This window comes from Vicia villosa, linkage group LG1 (assembly GCF_029867415.1).
Source record: "Vicia villosa cultivar HV-30 ecotype Madison, WI linkage group LG1, Vvil1.0, whole genome shotgun sequence".
NCBI lineage: Eukaryota > Viridiplantae > Streptophyta > Magnoliopsida > Fabales > Fabaceae > Vicia > Vicia villosa.
In genome coordinates, this window is record NC_081180.1 from 60,033,705 (window position 1) to 60,050,721 (window position 17,017).

Genomic DNA, 17,017 nt, shown 5'->3' on the forward strand with positions numbered 1-17,017 from the left:
TCTTGTATATTATGTGTTATTATTGTTTTAGTTGTTAATGATCTTTTAAGAAGGTTTAGTTCTGCTATTGGGGTGATTTAGGAAAATTTCTTACTTTTGTAAATAATACTTGTGGTAACAACAATACACATGGTATGGTAAGAAAATTGGTTTATACCATATCCTTTAGGTTTTGATGATAATAAAGTATTTAATGAACAAGTAGGTATACTAACATATGTTCAAGTATGCAGGATCATTAGTCAAAGAATTTACTGGGCTCTGAATCTGATAGGAACATATGAAGAGAAGTTGAGACTCATATTATGAAAGATCAGAATATGTTGACTCAAATTTTGAATGATAAGATTGTGATGTCTCACAACTAGGTAACACAACTTCGGGTGGAAACTCAGACTCAGAAGATCGTATGCAAAGGAACTCGACCTCTGACTCGTACTCAATTTCTGAAAACAACTCTATCTTGTCAAGTCCATTCACGGATTAAAAATAGGAAAAAATCGTTTGAAAAAAATATTAATATAGGGACTAACATGACTCAATTAAAATTTGTAAAGAATTAAAGAAGGACTTTTTTCTCGTGGACTAATTTATACTCTCCCTTTTTTGTGAGAGACAAATGGATTTTCACTAGCAGTCTAGTCATAGTTTAGAAGTAAGAGAAAAAACCAATTTAAAAAAAATAGTAGAGGGACTAACATGTCTCAGTTAAATTTTTTAAGGGTCCGTTTGGTTCAACGGAGGGGAGGGGAGGGAATTTAATCGAGGGGAGGGGAATGAAGGGAAAGGGAGGGGAGGGAATTTAACTAAATATATGTTTAGTTCAAAGAAGGGGAGGGGAGGGGAGGGATTTTTAACAAAAGTATGTTTGGTTCACAAGGGGAGGGGAGGGATTTTAAAATCAATTTACCTTTTTATCCTTATAAATATTATTATTTGTACTTAGTGAAAATAATTCTAAATAACAATAGTATTGAGTAAATTTCACCAAATAAAAACTTGTTCATTCATAAACTATAATATAACCGTAAACAACAACACACATTAGTTGAACTATATATCTTCAACGCAAATCAAACCATTATCTGATCATATGATTCATCTAACCCAATAAAACAATTTTTATAATTAAAAATAAATAAAATAATGTTAGAATATTAAAAAAATCGAACAAATAATATTAGAGTTAAAATTTTTGTTTATAACATAAATATATTATATTTGCATATTTTGTATATTATTATTATTATTATTATTATTATTATTATAATAAAAAACGTTATTACTATCATATATTATAAACAAGTACAAATATCAGTATAAGTATGTTATTATTATAATAAAAAATCTAATATCAAAAAGGGAACTTCAACAAAATAAAAAATAAAAAAATTCACCTGAGAACAACAACGCACAAATAACAACCGCACAATAGAAAAAAATAAACGTGAAATAATACAGAGAAATAATCTAGTCTTTAATAATTCAATAAGGACGATTTTGGAATTAAAAAAATAATTGAGGTTAAAATAGGGAAAATAATAAAATTCTGATTATTGAATCTTCCATCCCCTCCAAATCCCTCCAATTTGGAGGGGAGCAAAAAGTGAGTCTAGGAGGGATTTTGCTCCCCTCCCCTTGTAAAAAATGAAGCAAACACATATTTTTATAAATATCCCCTCCCCTCCCCTCCCCTCCCCTCCCCTCCATCTACTCCCAACCAAACGGACCCTAAGGGATTTAATAGAGATTTTTTTCTCAGGGACTAACTTGACCTCTGCAGTTTTTATGAGGGACTAAAATGAGTCTTCACTCTTTATTTTTTAATTAATTAAATCTTTAATGTGAAATAACATTTAGAGATACATAATAAGACAGTTAAATGAAATTAATTCGGATAAGTAAGTACTTTTCGCAGTACATTATTTTATTATATTAATAATAGAAATTAATAATAGAAGTTAGTATATTTTATTATAACTTTTTATAATGCGTATATATACAGTGACAATATTTATTTTGTGCTAAGTTTTTCTGGAAATTATTAACGAGTTAAAAAATAAATAAAATTGTTGGTATATTTAATTAGTATATTATTATTTAAACAAAAATATATGTAAAATTTTAATTTATAAATCGTAGAAAAAATTACACAATTATTTAATTAAATTAAAATATTTTTGAAAACATATTAAAAACTAATTTATAAAAATTGGATAATCTAATTTTACTGAATGCATGTGTTAAAAAATATTTACAAAATAAAATATAAAATTTATTCTCATATATGCAATTTACCTAAAAGATTATTTTATTTTATTTATGCAATTATTCAAGAGAATCATTAATTGTAAGTTATTTTACAGTTCAGATCGTTGAAACAATGTTTGAGGATGAATATATCACATTTGCTTTGCATTGAATTTTTTGAGGAATTTTGTCTTCTCGTTTTCAAACCTTGAAAAAAAATTGTACGTGCTACCTATACTTGATGTCATCAATAATTTGAGAAACCATGAATTTAAGAAAATATTCTACTATGGTTTGAAAAAAAACCCTAATTTTTATGGTCTCCTCCAGTGTCAGACATCAACATGTAGACCTTATGTGGACGATACTTCTTTTACTAGAGTTTAATAAAGGGAGAGAGAGAGAGAGAGAGAGAGAGAGAGAGAGAAGTTTCTAACTTAATTTGTTATTCTCAAAGTTGATTACAAAAGAGATGGAAATTGAACTTATATAGTTCAGTTCAGAATGTGTTAACTCAACACATTATGTTACAAAGTTAATTACATGCTGACTCGACTTAGTTGCTCTATTCTAACAGTTTACTCTAATATCTACCCCTCAAATGCATGGTTCTCCTTGTGCAAGGGATGACTTGTCTTGAATTTAAAGCTTACCTTTGAGTTTTAAAAACCCGAGAGCCGACAAGGATTTTGTGAGCATATCAACATACTAATCAACTGCATGTATATGTTGCACAACCAGACTATTATTCAATACTTTCTCCCTAAGAAAGAATATATCTAATTCCATGTGTTTGGTCTTAGCATGAAGAATAAGGTTGTGTGCCAGAGCAACAGTGCTAAAGTTGTCACAAAATATAATAGGTGTAGTGAATGATACTCTTAGTTCAGTGAGGAGAGACTGTATCCAGAGAACTTCGAAGGTAGTGTTAGCTAGAGCCATGTACTCAACTTCAGTGTTGGACATGGCAACAACATTTTTCTTCTTGGACCATCAAGACACCAGATTTGAGTAAGATTTGCTTCTGGGAAGGTGATGGTGGACCTCATGGAGTCGTGATTAATTAAAAAAATTTAATTTATATGATTGTTAGTCCATTTTACACGTTGTAAGCAATTTGATATTGAAAATTCGATTCGGTGTTCGTCTAAGGTTGAGAAAGACCTTTTCTAGTGTGACGCATGTGAATTGTGATCTAAGAATATGATGGTGGAACTCCAAGAGTCCGATTGTTTAAAATTTTGAATTTCTATGTTTGTTTGTCTGTTTTACACGTTGTGGACAAACTGATGTTGAAAATTCGAGTCGATTTTCGTCATCCACTTTAGGGACGCCACCTTAAGGTAGTAGATGAACCTATTGCGCTTGTCTGTCACCAGCTACCATGATTCGGTAAAGAAGTTGGTCCACCAATTCTCAAAAAGAAAACATAAGAGGTTGTCCATAACAAGTTAGTCCATTACTTTGCAGTTAGACGACAACCTTGTTTTAAAATAATGGAAGAATGTTTGGATCTTTCATATGGCCATAAGCTTCTTTTTTCCAGGCTCAGTTTTTCAAACAACTCAGAGTACATGATATCGCACGAGTTGCCACCATCGATTAGGATTCAAAACTCATCAAGTTACTAGACTTTTGTTGTAATCACCTAGGGAAAGATTTCATTATAAATTCTTCTCATCTTCTTAGAGTCGTGAAATCTCAACATAGGCCGATGACCAATATGGTTGGACATATATATATATATATATATATATATATATATATATATAAACTTTTTAATAATAAACTTTTTAATTCTTCTAATTAATTTTATATAATATATTACGTCAAACATAATTTTTATCAATATAATGTTTATGTGTTTTTATAAAATAAAGTATAATTTGTTTATTTGAATATCAAAAATAGATTTAAAATAAACTATATTAAATTTAATGTAAAAGTGTACTATTCAAAAATTAAAACATAAAAAGAAATCTATTAGTCTGCCTCTTATATTAATCATTAAACAAAAAATAAAAGCACAATTTTTTAAAAATAGCTCTTAATTAAATAAAATAACATGTTTTATGGGTTTTTGAAGTACAATCAACTCGACTCTTCTTCTTTCTGTACAAATTTAACGAAACGAAATCTTCTATACATTAGCTTTGAAAACGTGATAATAATTTTACTTTAAAACAAATTAAAACAAAAGAGGAAATATATAATTATGAATAGTTATAGTTATATAGATATAATTAAAATCTAGGGGTAATACCTATTTTCACCCCTGCCATATGGGGTTGGTTTGAAACCCCTGCAAAAAAAAAAAATTGCAAGAATTCCCCTAACATTTGAAGATTCTCTCGTTTTTAACCTTGTAAAATTTATATTTTTAAAACCAACCTTGCCATTTGAAGATTCAGTCATTTTAAATCCTATAATCTTGTAGATTATGTCATTTTAAACCCTCTGGAATATGACGGGCAAGGTTGGTTTTACTTAAAAAAAAAAAATTTACAGGGTTCAAAATGATAAAGTCTTTCAAGTTGCAAGGTTGGTTTTAAAAATAAAAATTTTACAAGGTTTAAAACGAAAGAATCTTCAATTGTTAGGGGAATTCTTGCAACTTTTTTTTTTGCAGGGAAATTTTTCAAACCAACCCCATATGGGAGGGGTGAAAATAGGTACTAACCCTAAAATTTATATGTTATTAATGCATGATAATTAATATATTTTTAAACCAATGTACATTGAGACAACTCATGTGGGTAGGGGTGTGCATGATCAATAACCAAATCCGACCAATCGTTAGTTGGTTTAGTGGTGATTGACGCTAGATTTGGTAGGGAGAACCACGGTTCGATCCCCCGCAAATGCGATCGGAGGGGACTGGAACCACTTGATGCCAGAACAGACCCCCGAACCGGACTAAATCGATGGTAATAAACCAAAAAAAAAAAACCAAATCAAATTAAATCATATTTATGATTTGGTTTGGATCTTAAAACCGGTTTATTTTTTAAAAATTGATTTTTATGTCGATCGGTTCAGTTTTAAACTGGTTTCATAAAAACCAGTTTTAAAAAAAAAGTTTTAAACCGGTTTCTCTCAAAACTTAAAAAAAAAAAACTAATTTTAAAACCAATTTTTTAAAAAAAAAATCAATTTTATATCAAAAATGGTTTTATTTTCTTTAAATAGTCTTTTTATTTATCTAGTACTAACACTAATTTATTAATACAACTCCAATGCATAATTAAAATAATGCAGAAAAACAAACACATGTATTGCTAAAACAAAAGCCTCGATGATGAACTGGTTTTTCTTAAAACCAACTACAGTAGAAACTCTTTAAATTAATACTCGGTAAATTAATAAACTCTCTAAAATAATAAATTTGTCCGGTCCCGACTTGGGCCAATGTATAGTATAATTACTTAAAAACTCTTTAAATTAATAATTATTAATTTATCGATAAATTAATAACTCTCTAAATTAATAAATTTCTCCGGTCCTGACATTATTAATTTAAAGAGTTTCTACTGTAGTTTTAAAATTTTTATGTTTACTGTGATGATCACTGCACTGTTCATTCAACATAATTTATACTAATTTACTATTTATTTGTTTTCGTGAATATGTTTCTTTCTATTAAGTAAGTTTGGTGTTGAATATAATTGAAAATTTGGTTTTAGTCTTATCGGATTTAAATTTTTGGATGAAATTCAACGTCCATTAAGAACACTATAAGAAAAGTGGTTGTTAGCCACGTGAAGTAGTGACGTGATTACTATGTGACTAAAATAAGACAGTTGCGACGTGATAATCACGTCACTATTTTTTTTTATTAATAAAATAATGAAAATAACATTACATTAGTTGGGTGTCAACATTTTTTAAAACAAAAATATTTGCGAAGTGTAAACCACGTCGCTAAAGCAAAAGTAAAATAAAAAATTTAAAATGGTGCAACTTTCAGAGAGGAGGAAGTTTGAAATTTGAAAAAAAAAAATGTTGTGACATGTTATACACGTCGCAACATTTAAAGTTAAAAAGAATCTGACCGGATTTGACCTAGTGCAGACATGGTTTATAATTTTAGTTTATTAATTTATATATTTAGTTTATTAATTTAATTTATGTATTTTAATATATTTAGTTTATTAATTTAATTTATCAATTTTAATATATTTAATTTATTAATTTAATATATATATATATATATATATATATATTAATTTGATAAAATATAAAAAAAAAATAGCGACGTGTAACACGTCACAACCTGTAAACGTCTATAACATTTTTTAGTTAATAATTGCAATATTTAGTGACGTGTTTTTCATGTCACTAATTAGTGACATGAAAAACATGTCGCAACTAAAGATTCTCTTTCTGAACAAACCTATTATGCCTGCTCTGACTTAAATTGTGTTAATATTTGGTCCAAATTTAGTGACGTGATTTTCACTTCACTATTTAGTAAAGTGAATATCACGTCACTAAAAGTTGCCACCTTGCCTCCTGCAACGTAATACTTCACGTCACAAATTTTGGTTTGTGAAGTGTTTTTTCTATTTGTGGCGTGATTTTCACGTCACTAATGAACTTTTTTCTGTAGTGTTACTTCAAACAGGTTTGCAACTAAATATAAGCATCACAACAAAAATTATTCTAATATATAAAATCTTCTTTTAAATTATTAAATAAATCTTAATTATTATTTAAAGTGTTTTGAAATAAAATATTAAATTAAAAGATTAATATTTAATAATTAGTAATTAGTAAGATGTATTTAGTGTTGGGATTTAAAAAAATTAACAAAGTGATTCCGTTAATCAATATGTACCAGTAGCATAGAGAGAAATATTTTTAACGTTTGAGTAAATTGGATTAGGAATAGAAACCAGATTTGAATAAATGGATATCCAATGTTATTGGTTTTTCTTTAAATGGATTGGATCAGTTAATAACTAAAATGGTTTGGGTTTTTTTAATCTGAAAACTAAATTTATTGTTATGGATCACATAAACCAGTATAAATGCACACCCCTACGAGTGAGTAAAGTTACCGAAAAATTTTAAGAGGGTAATGAAGCTCCCACCTTAAATATATTCAGGTGAAAATTTTTATTTATCCAATTCAAAAAGTTGGGTAAGGTTACCCTTAGTGTAAAATATCTTAAAAACAACAAATATATTATTTAACAAATAATTAAATATATAAAAGTTAATAGTGTTATGTGATTGACTGAAAATACATTACTCATCTTTTTGTGATGGGTAGAAATGTTATCCCATATATTCACAATATGTTAAGAGAAATTTGTTAGTATTTAATTCTTTCACAATCTAATGGAAGAAATTAGTGGGTATTTATCACCCTCGCTTTGTACTATCTCGCCTTATTTTTATTTTACTCTTTCTCTTTCTAGTTAGGTATAAAAAATATAGTTTATTGGGGGCATAGTGAGTTTTGTTCAATAAATTATTAAGTTTATCAATGCTTTACTTTATTTTATAATATCACACCATCATGTGTACAGTGTAGCGTATATGCTTTACTTTATTTTTTAATCTTTCTACTTTCTACTAGTGTTGAGTAGAAAGAACATAAATTAATTACCATTTACCATTTAGCAACATAAACTTAATTATGGTAGAATCAATTCTATTTATCGCCAATGGATATAGACAATTAGTAAATAGTGTCTTCTACAAACCGACCAACAAAAAAATGAAAAAGTAAAAGTGAAAAAAAGTAACATGTATTTATGGATTGTGAGACAGTGATATGCTGGTCTAACACTTTCCAGTTTCCCTACGTGGATGTGGACATAGCCATAGAGTTTCTTGGCGTTTTATGGCGCTGGAGGAGCCCCTTGCTGAAAGTTTTTAATTTTCTCATCCATACTACGTACCAACATTAATTATAGAGTATAGAGTATAGAGTTCATTTTCACCTTGAAGCTATAATTTGGAGTATTTATATATTTCTACAACTGATTTGAGATCAAAACTAAAACAAAGAGAAGAATCAATGGAAACAAGAACCAATCAACTTCACATTGCCATGTTTCCATGGTTTGCTGCAGGTCACATAACTCCATTCCTTCACCTCTCAAACGAAATAGCCAAAAGAGGCCACAAAATCACTTTTTTTCTACCTCACAAAGCTCAGCTTCAACTTGACCACCTTAATCACCACCCAAATCTCATCGCATTCCACACCATCACCGTTCCTCACGTTGAAGGCCTTCCTCTCGGCACAGAAACAGCCTCGGATATTCCCATTTTTCTCAGCCATTTACTCGTCATTGCGATGGACAAAACCCGTGAACAAGTTGAACAAACATTGGCCATAATAATACCCGACTTTGTTTTCTATGATAATGCTTATTGGATACCTGAAATAGCAAGAGAAATTGGTATCAAAACCGTTTGTTACAATGTTGTTTCCGCTGCTAGTTTGGCTATTGCACTTGTCCCAGCTAGAAAAGTGAATGATTCCGTTACTGAAGAAGAACTTAGGGTTCCACCAGAAGGGTACCCTTCCTCCAAAATTGTTCTGAGTGGTAATGAAGCAAAGGGTTTGTCTTTCATTTCACTACCGTTTGGAGAAGGAAACATGACGTTCTATGACAGAATCATAATGGCTATGAAAGGAAGTGATGCTATAGGAATAAGAACAACAAGAGAATTAGAAGGTAACTTTTGTGACTATATAGCTTCTCAGTATGAAAAGCAAGTTTTTTTAACAGGACCGGTTTTGTCATTGGAGGATTCCGTGTTTGAGGAGAAGTTGGAACCTCATTGGGCTGATTGGCTTGATGGATTTGAACCTGGTTCAGTTGTGTTCTGTGCATTTGGGTCACAGATTAATTTAGAGAAACCTCAATTTCAGGAAATGTTATTGGGTTTTGAGCTCGCAGAGTTGCCTTTTATTGTGGCTCTTAAAGCTCCTAATGGGTGTGAAACGGTGGAACAAGCTTTGCCAGAAGGGTTTGAGGAAAGGGTAAAAGGAAGAGGGAAAGTCTCAAGGGGTTGGGTTCAACAACCATTGATGTTGAAACATTCATCTGTTGGGTGTTTTGTGAACCATTGTGGGTTTGGTTCTATGTGGGAGTCTTTGATGAGTGATAAGCAGATAGTTTTGGTGCCTCATCTTGCTGATCAGGTTTTGAATACCAAGTTGCTTGTTGGTGAATTGGAAGTTGCTGTTGAAGTTGAAAGAGGTGGGATTGATGGTTGGATTTCAAAGGAGAGTTTGTGTAAAGCTATTAAGTTGGTGATGGATGAAGGGAGTGAGGTTGGTGCTAGAGTGAAGATTAACCATGCTAAGTGGAAGGAAAATGGAGGAAATTCAGTGTTAATCAATGGTTACATTGATAAGTTTCTCCAGAATATTCAACATCTATGAAACTAGTACTCGTTGGTCAATCTTAATTTTCAACGTCTCAAGAATAAGTAGTAGTTGATGAATCTTAATTCATCAAGAATCGAATTTGGTATTCTTCGAACCTTCCTTTCTTAGCATGAGTTTGTTTATCATTCGAGCCTAAGTGCTTAGTTTTAATCATCAATTATTTAATAGTACTTCATATGTCGTTGATTTCAATATGCTTTTAATGATCTCCTTTGCCGTTATTGAGCTTATAATTATTATATTCCTTTATAATTAATCACATATCTAGGAGACTAAGTATCAAAGAATTGGTTATAAAAATTGAATTTCCATATGAGAGAATCTCAAACTTATTTTTCATACGAGAGAATCTCCATCTCTTTGATCTCGTCATTACTAACATGGTATTAGAGAAATATCGTGATTAGGCTTCATCAAATGATAATGACGATGAATTTTCTTGTTAATGGGATGAATAAAGTTTCAACAAAGAAGATAAAGAATTCTATTTTAAATCTTGGATCAAAAATCATTATTTTGAGAAGTTTTAAAAGAGTATTTTTTTGTGACATAGAAAATTCCTAGAATTTTGTTGTCATCAGAATCATCTTCTATTATTCTTTGTAGGTTGCACACAACTGTTTCCCTTCTCAGAGTCTCTAATTGCAAGAACCTCTAAATTTAGTTTATTTTCCATGGTCTGATGTTCCTTTTGACAACTGCAAGGACATCGTCAAATAAGATGAATGGATGTGCGAATCTTGTTCTCATATAGAACTCAGTTTTACAACGGTGTTTATGGACTACCAAATAATAGTGACATTTGGTAGGAATCTCTATCGTCGGTCCCAATAGGATGTGTCGCAAATAAGTTATTTTTACTATTATTAGTAGTAATTTATATTCGGGTTTTTTGTCCCTTAGTTTGATCCATTAGATTAGAATAGTTTTATATAAAGAGATTAGTGCTTGTAATTTTAAAATACTTAAAATATATTATTCGATTCCAAACATGGTATCACGAACTCTCGTTTGAGAGGGTTTCGCTTCCGCATAAAAAACCCTAACCGCCTTAATTGTGGTACTTTTTTCAAAACCCTACCCACCTTAATTGCGATTCTTTCTTCAAAATACTAGCCGCCTTAATTGCTGGATTTAGGTTCAGAAACGCTGCTCACCGCAAGATCACTGTTCATTCGCGATACTGTTCATTGTCGACAACATTGTTCTCCACAAAAATGTTGTTCACCCGTGGTACTTTTTATTGACAAAAACACTATTCATTCGCGTCACTGTTCATCGTGGAGGCATTATTCACTTTAAAAAACAATTGAAGGTTGTCAGCCTCTTTACGACTAGTTTGCTGGTTATTTTTTATTCTATTGAGTCAGACACATTCACATGACATCCATCAATATTTCAAAAAGAGAATTGGTTCAACTCAACAAAGACGAAGTAAAGAGGTTGAGATCCTTCCTTAACCGCATATATTTGCAAACGTCATTTTATTTCAAATAAGTGACATAGCACAGTTGGTAAGAATTTGAAGTTAAAAGGTACATGAGCGAGAGGACCCGGGCTCGAATCTCACTTCTAACATTTCTCCTTTTTTATTTGTTTTTTTAATTTTAATTCTAACTTTATTTCCATTATTCAAAAATCATAAAAATTGCATTTTTTTTATTATTTTAATTTAATTTTCGCACTAATTAAATATGCATTTTTTAGAATAGTCAATTTTCACTTTTATGCAGTTTTTAGTCAAAAAATCACCAAAAATCACAAAATATTCAAAAAATCCAAAAAAGAAAGTTTTTTATATTATTTGTTTTATTAATAGCCCTTTTCATATCTTAGGGAGCAAGTCAATCTCATTAAATTATTTTGATTTAATTTCTTGCTAGAATTAAAACAGATTAATTTTTTGGCCTTGATTTGATTCATAGATTTTAATTTTCCTTTTTTACTTAACCTATTTTTTGTGTATAAATAGTCACTCTTTTCACACATCTAAAGACAACAATTCTAACTCTTACTCCCACTCTCTCTCTTCTCACAAACACAAAAAATATTTTTTTTCTCCTTCTCTCTAAGATCAAACTTCACTTTCTCTCATGAATATCATAACAACTTCATAGCTTATTGAAGAACATCAAGAACACTTTCAAAAAACTCAAGAACTTATAGCTTCCTCTCACCGTAGAACCGAGCGGTTCAACCTCTGCCGAAGAATCCACCGTAGAACCAAGCGGTTCAACGCGCATCTTTCCTCTACAAACCGCCATCAAAGCCCTCAGGTGGTGTTGTTTATTTTTTTATTTTTTTTATTTTTGCTAGCTTTTTATAGTTTCAATTGATGACCATGATTATTGTTTTGAAAGTGTTGTTTTTCTTTTGATTTGATTTTGTTTGTGTGAATGGAGAAGAGAGAATACATATGGGGAAGAAGATGAAATCACATGGAAAATAATCTACCAAAGACGTAAAAGAGGAAAACAAAAGAGAAGTGGAACTCAGTCAGAACCACCGAATCAACCGGATCCGCAACACTCCTTCACGCCTTAACCGCCGGCAATCCATCCACTAACACCAAAAGCACGCTGGCACAACTGGTGGCATACAAGCGCCAATCACCTTCCCAACTCGGGTTCGACCCCCAGGTTTACCCTTTCTTTTTGTCAATTTTTCCTTCTTTCTTCTTTCTCTACAATTTTCTTTATTTAATCACATAATTAAAATCAACCCATAACTAGGACTAAGATTAGGGTTTAGACTATTAATTATTTTCTCTCTCATCTTTTTGTTTAATTAATTTAATTTTAGTAATTAGGTTGTTTAATTCATTTAATTTCCATAAAATCATAAAATCACAAAAACATTTAGTTTTAATAGTTAATTTGATTTAATTGTCTTAACATTTATTTTAATTGACTATAATTAGGATTAGATTAGATTTTTTAATTAAGACTAAATTTAATTTAAAATTCAATTAGATTAGATTTAATTTGATTTGATTTAATAATTAGATAATTTCTTCAATAATTGATTAGATTTAGGATATTCATAATTTAATTTAGGATTCAATTAACATTAACTTAAAATATTTTGCTAAACATCAAATCTTTTTCCTCCTCTTCTTCAAATATTTTCTTGATTTCTTAATTCGTCCGCTATTTACTTTCTCGCGTAATTTTTTATAATTTATGTAACTGCTCCTGGTTTGTAATAGTAATTAGGATTTTTATTTCCGTATTTTATTATTCTTCGCAGTTTTTATTATGTAACTGCTAAGGTTTGTAATAGTTAATTAGGATTTTATTTTCCGCATATTTTTATTTAACTGCCCCAAAGCCATGTAATAGTTGTAGGTTTACTTTCTGCTTTTATTTTCCGCATTCCCCGGGTTTTTTTGGCTATGTATCCCCCTCCCCGAAGCCTTGTAATAGCGTAGGACTTTTCATTTCTGCTTTTATTTTATATTAACTGCGTGGTTAGTAAATAGGGAGTGGCAAGATAAAAATTGAACATAGCTCACCTTATATACAAGATAAAATATTCGAACTGAATCACATGATTGTTGCACCCACACACCTTTAAGGTAATCCCTCTTATGATGCCTTTCGATTATAATAGTCAAGTCCCTTCGAGCGTAGGGATACCTTAGCAAATGCTGCCTTCGATTCTAAATCATCATAGTCCTCCGATTTAAAGATCATGGTCCCTTTGATGTTGCCTACGATTAAACATGATCTCGTCCCTCGATGTTGCCTCGATAAATGATGATAGTCCCTCCGAATGCTAAGGTATCCTTACTTGTTGCCTAAATGACTATTCTCGTCCTTTCCTAAGACTTCCTACCCTTCTTATGGTATGGATAGACTTATGGCAAACGATGACCCTCGATGACCCGTACATCCAATGAAAGGACTACTTACCCTCTTTATGGTATGGATAGCCCTTTCAAACGAAAGACTTAAAGAGCAAGAAAGATCCACTCTTAGGGTAGGTGTTCTTAGTTGCTTACTCACTATTCAAACTCAAATTACTTTTCACACCTCTTTACAAAAAAAATCAAAAAGGCTACGCTTATTTACAAGCTAAAGTCCTTAACAAATCTTTTTCCTATTCACACATTACACTTCAAACATTTCAAACAAACAAAGTGAGCTAAGAAATTAAGAGCCCATGGATAACCATGGATTCAAAGGGTGCTTACACCTTCCCTTTGTATAACCTACCCCCCGAACTCAAAATCTTTCAAAGGCATTTCCTATTCTTTTTGCCTTTCCAATTGGATAAAACAAAAGTCGGTGGCAACTTTTGTTATCCACAACATTTTTAAAAGTCAGTTCTTCCACCGTATTACAGAACTGGCGAGTCTGCTGGGGATTTTATAAAAAGAGGGGTTACCTTAAAGTTTAGGATCACTTAATGTTTGTTTTGCTTGCTTTATTTTTCAGGGTTGTTTTGGGAATTGAATGGAAGATGAATCCTATACCCGGATTCGAGTGCACCTTAAGATAGGAGTGGCATAGTCATGGCGACCTCCCTTGTGCGTGCTTGGGATTGGTCAATATGAGACTTCACGCTTAAGTTAGGCCTCTATGGGTGTTTGCATGCTTCTCTTGTATGAGGGAGGTTCGTGTGGATATCTGTGGGTGAGTCGGAGCTTAAGGACCTTTAGTTACCTTTAACCCATCTTGGCCTTTAGGAACATAGTGGGGGGATTACTCTTGATGTATGTTGAGGGTATAGTTGCTACCCGATACTACAACTCAGATAGGTTTCTTCTTAAAGTATCATTGCGTGGTATGCATGTACCATGTTCGAGGGTGCTTTAGAGGGGCTGACAATTCTGAGTAACTGGTAGAACCTGTTGCTGAAATCTCTTTATCCATAGAAGTACCTATGGGGAAGGATAGTTACCTAGTCAAACTCCATGCAAGCCTTTAAACCTAAGGACATTTGTGTGACTTGCTTGTATGTGCTACTAACCCTTCTATTTCCTTGCAGGATTTTCTTGTAGGACATTTCGTCCTTATTACCTTATGCTTTACCTATTGCATTACATTCGCATGACATCATGACATCATGACATAGCATATTAACAAACCCTTTCAAGGATCTTAAGGATTTAGGGCGCACAATTTCAGGTGCTCTTAACAAGGACTAAATTCATATCAAGAGGCAAGAGGATTTATTTTCCTCTGTGTCGCGGGGAAAAATCGTTTCTTTTTTCGGGATGAGACACCTGATGCCTTCTTTGGGCTCGAGTGCTCAAAAAAATGATTTTTCTTTTGTTTCGACCAAACTTTTTATTGTTTCCAAAGTAGGAAAAGGAAAAAAGTTGCAATAACCTAAAAAGTGGGGGAGAGATCTTGGGTAAGAGGGTTGGTTATACGAAGGGAAGGTATTAGCACCCAACGTATCTATAGTACTCTATAGGCTTTTTTGTTGTGTTTGTTTCATTCTATGTTATAATGGAGGTTCTAGTGAAATAGGTGGGACCTAAGGTGTTTGTTTGATTATGCTCGCAAAGATCATCGCGATCCTCTGCATACATATCCCTTAGAGGGAATCAGAGCATCTGTAGCTCGGGGTCTACGGGTGCTAAGGTTTGAGTGGTTTGAGGGAGAAGTTTTGCTCGCCAAGGATACGACCTTGTGCCTACGTATTCTCAAAGGGATGTTGAGAAAGTCAGAGCAATCGTAGTTCCCACTTATGCTAGTGGAAGCAAAGGAAAAGAGACAAATGTCATCTAAATGTTCGATGTATCTAATCTATATCATCACATACATCTGTTTGATTTTTGTTTGAAAATCTTTTCATTATAAGCCCTGGGCCATGCCACTTATGGTGCTTAGAATGATAAAGATGCTTTTTAGCCAGCCTTGTGGCAAAAACTTTCAATGAAGTCAGCCTTGTGACAAAAAGTTTTGATTAATCAGCCAGCCTTGTGGCAAAAGTTTCAATGAAGTCAACCTTGTGACAAAAACTTTGATTAATCAGCCAGTATGGTGGCAAAACGGTTTGATTGATTAGCCAGCCTTGTGGCAAAAAGAGTTTGATAAGTTTGATTGATTGATTGATTGATTGTTTGTGATGATATAGAAGAGATACTCCTATCATAGAGATGATAAATGTCTAATCTCCTAGGGTATTTGATTTGGATATTGGGGATGCTTATAAGAAGCCCGTGGGTCCTTGTACGAAGCCCAAGAGGAGGCTATCCGAGGGTCCTTGCATTGTAAGCCCAAGAGGAGGCTATGGGAGGGACAATCCAGGGTCCTTGCATTGTAAGCCCAAGAAGAGGCTATGGGAGGGTCACTCGTTTGTACAAAGCCCAAGGGGAGGCATGGTATAGTTGGTTTGAGCTCTTAGAGCGATTTCACCGGGAAACCATACTCAATGTCCTAACCTAGACTAGGGAGATTCTTTGCACGAAGCCCAATAGGAGGCTATGGGGAACCTAGTGTTGTACTAAGTTAAACAAGCATATATAACATGAACAAACATATGAACAAGTATGAACAAACATGGACAAACATGAACAAGTATGAACAATTACGTATATGTGACAAAGTGTATGTATATAATGGAGTTTATGAAGGAAATATACCTGTAAGCATGATCCATTTGTATACTAGGGGGCTCGGGACTTATAATCGGGGGGAGACCCACTTGAGTTTATTCAAAAGCTATGTAAACAAGTATTTACAAAAGGGCTCGGGACTTATACCTACATGGAGGCCCATGGTATTTTTGGGAAGATTTAAAGAAAAAACCTTCATTTTTGATTAGTTATTCAAGGTTAAAAACAAATTGATTGAGATATGTACAAAAGGCGTACAATGAAATACCTAATTTCATGTACTGGAATGGGACTTATACCTATGTGGAGGCCCATGTTTTATTTACATAAAACATGGTTGATTGTTTATTTACAGACGCGTCGTTTTAAGTTTGTTTTGAAGAAGTTTATTGTTTTTAAAAAAAACTGTACAAAAAGAAAAGAAATGGGACTTACACTCTCTAATATTCGAGAGGCCCCACATCGTTTTGAAAATCAATCGATCAATCAAAGATATTTAATCAATAGTTTCTTTTGAAAAGAAAAATCAAAAAGAAATGGTTTATCGTTTTGAAAAGAATCGTGATCGCTTGTTTAAAACGGTTTGAATTTTGACAAAAGCCAACTTAATTAAGTTAAAAAACAAATTTTAAAGCTTAATTAAGACCTAAAAAAATTAGGGTTTGATCACAAAAATATTTACAAGTGATTAGATTTGAAAAATCAAATGAAAAACAATATTTAAAGTATTAAAAAACACTTAAAAACATGTCATTTTAAACCTATTTAAAAATGTATTAAAT

The 17,017-nt window shown here is 32.0% G+C and overlaps 1 protein-coding gene across 1 annotated transcript; it reads left to right on the plus strand.

The window, feature by feature from the left end:
- The first annotated feature begins 8,150 nt into the window (after positions 1-8,150).
- Positions 8,151-9,866, plus strand: LOC131607337 (anthocyanidin 3-O-glucoside 2'''-O-xylosyltransferase-like). Its single transcript, XM_058879355.1, has one exon. It carries the CDS (start codon positions 8,279-8,281, stop codon positions 9,656-9,658), a length of 1,380 nt encoding a protein of 459 aa, XP_058735338.1. The 5' UTR covers positions 8,151-8,278; the 3' UTR covers positions 9,659-9,866.
- Positions 9,867-17,017: the final 7,151 nt, after the last annotated feature.

Excerpts from the sequence above, each read along its gene's own strand:
- LOC131607337 (XM_058879355.1), top strand. The coding sequence starts at position 8,279 with ATGGAAACAAGAACCAATCAACTTCACATTGCCATGTTTCCATGGTTT.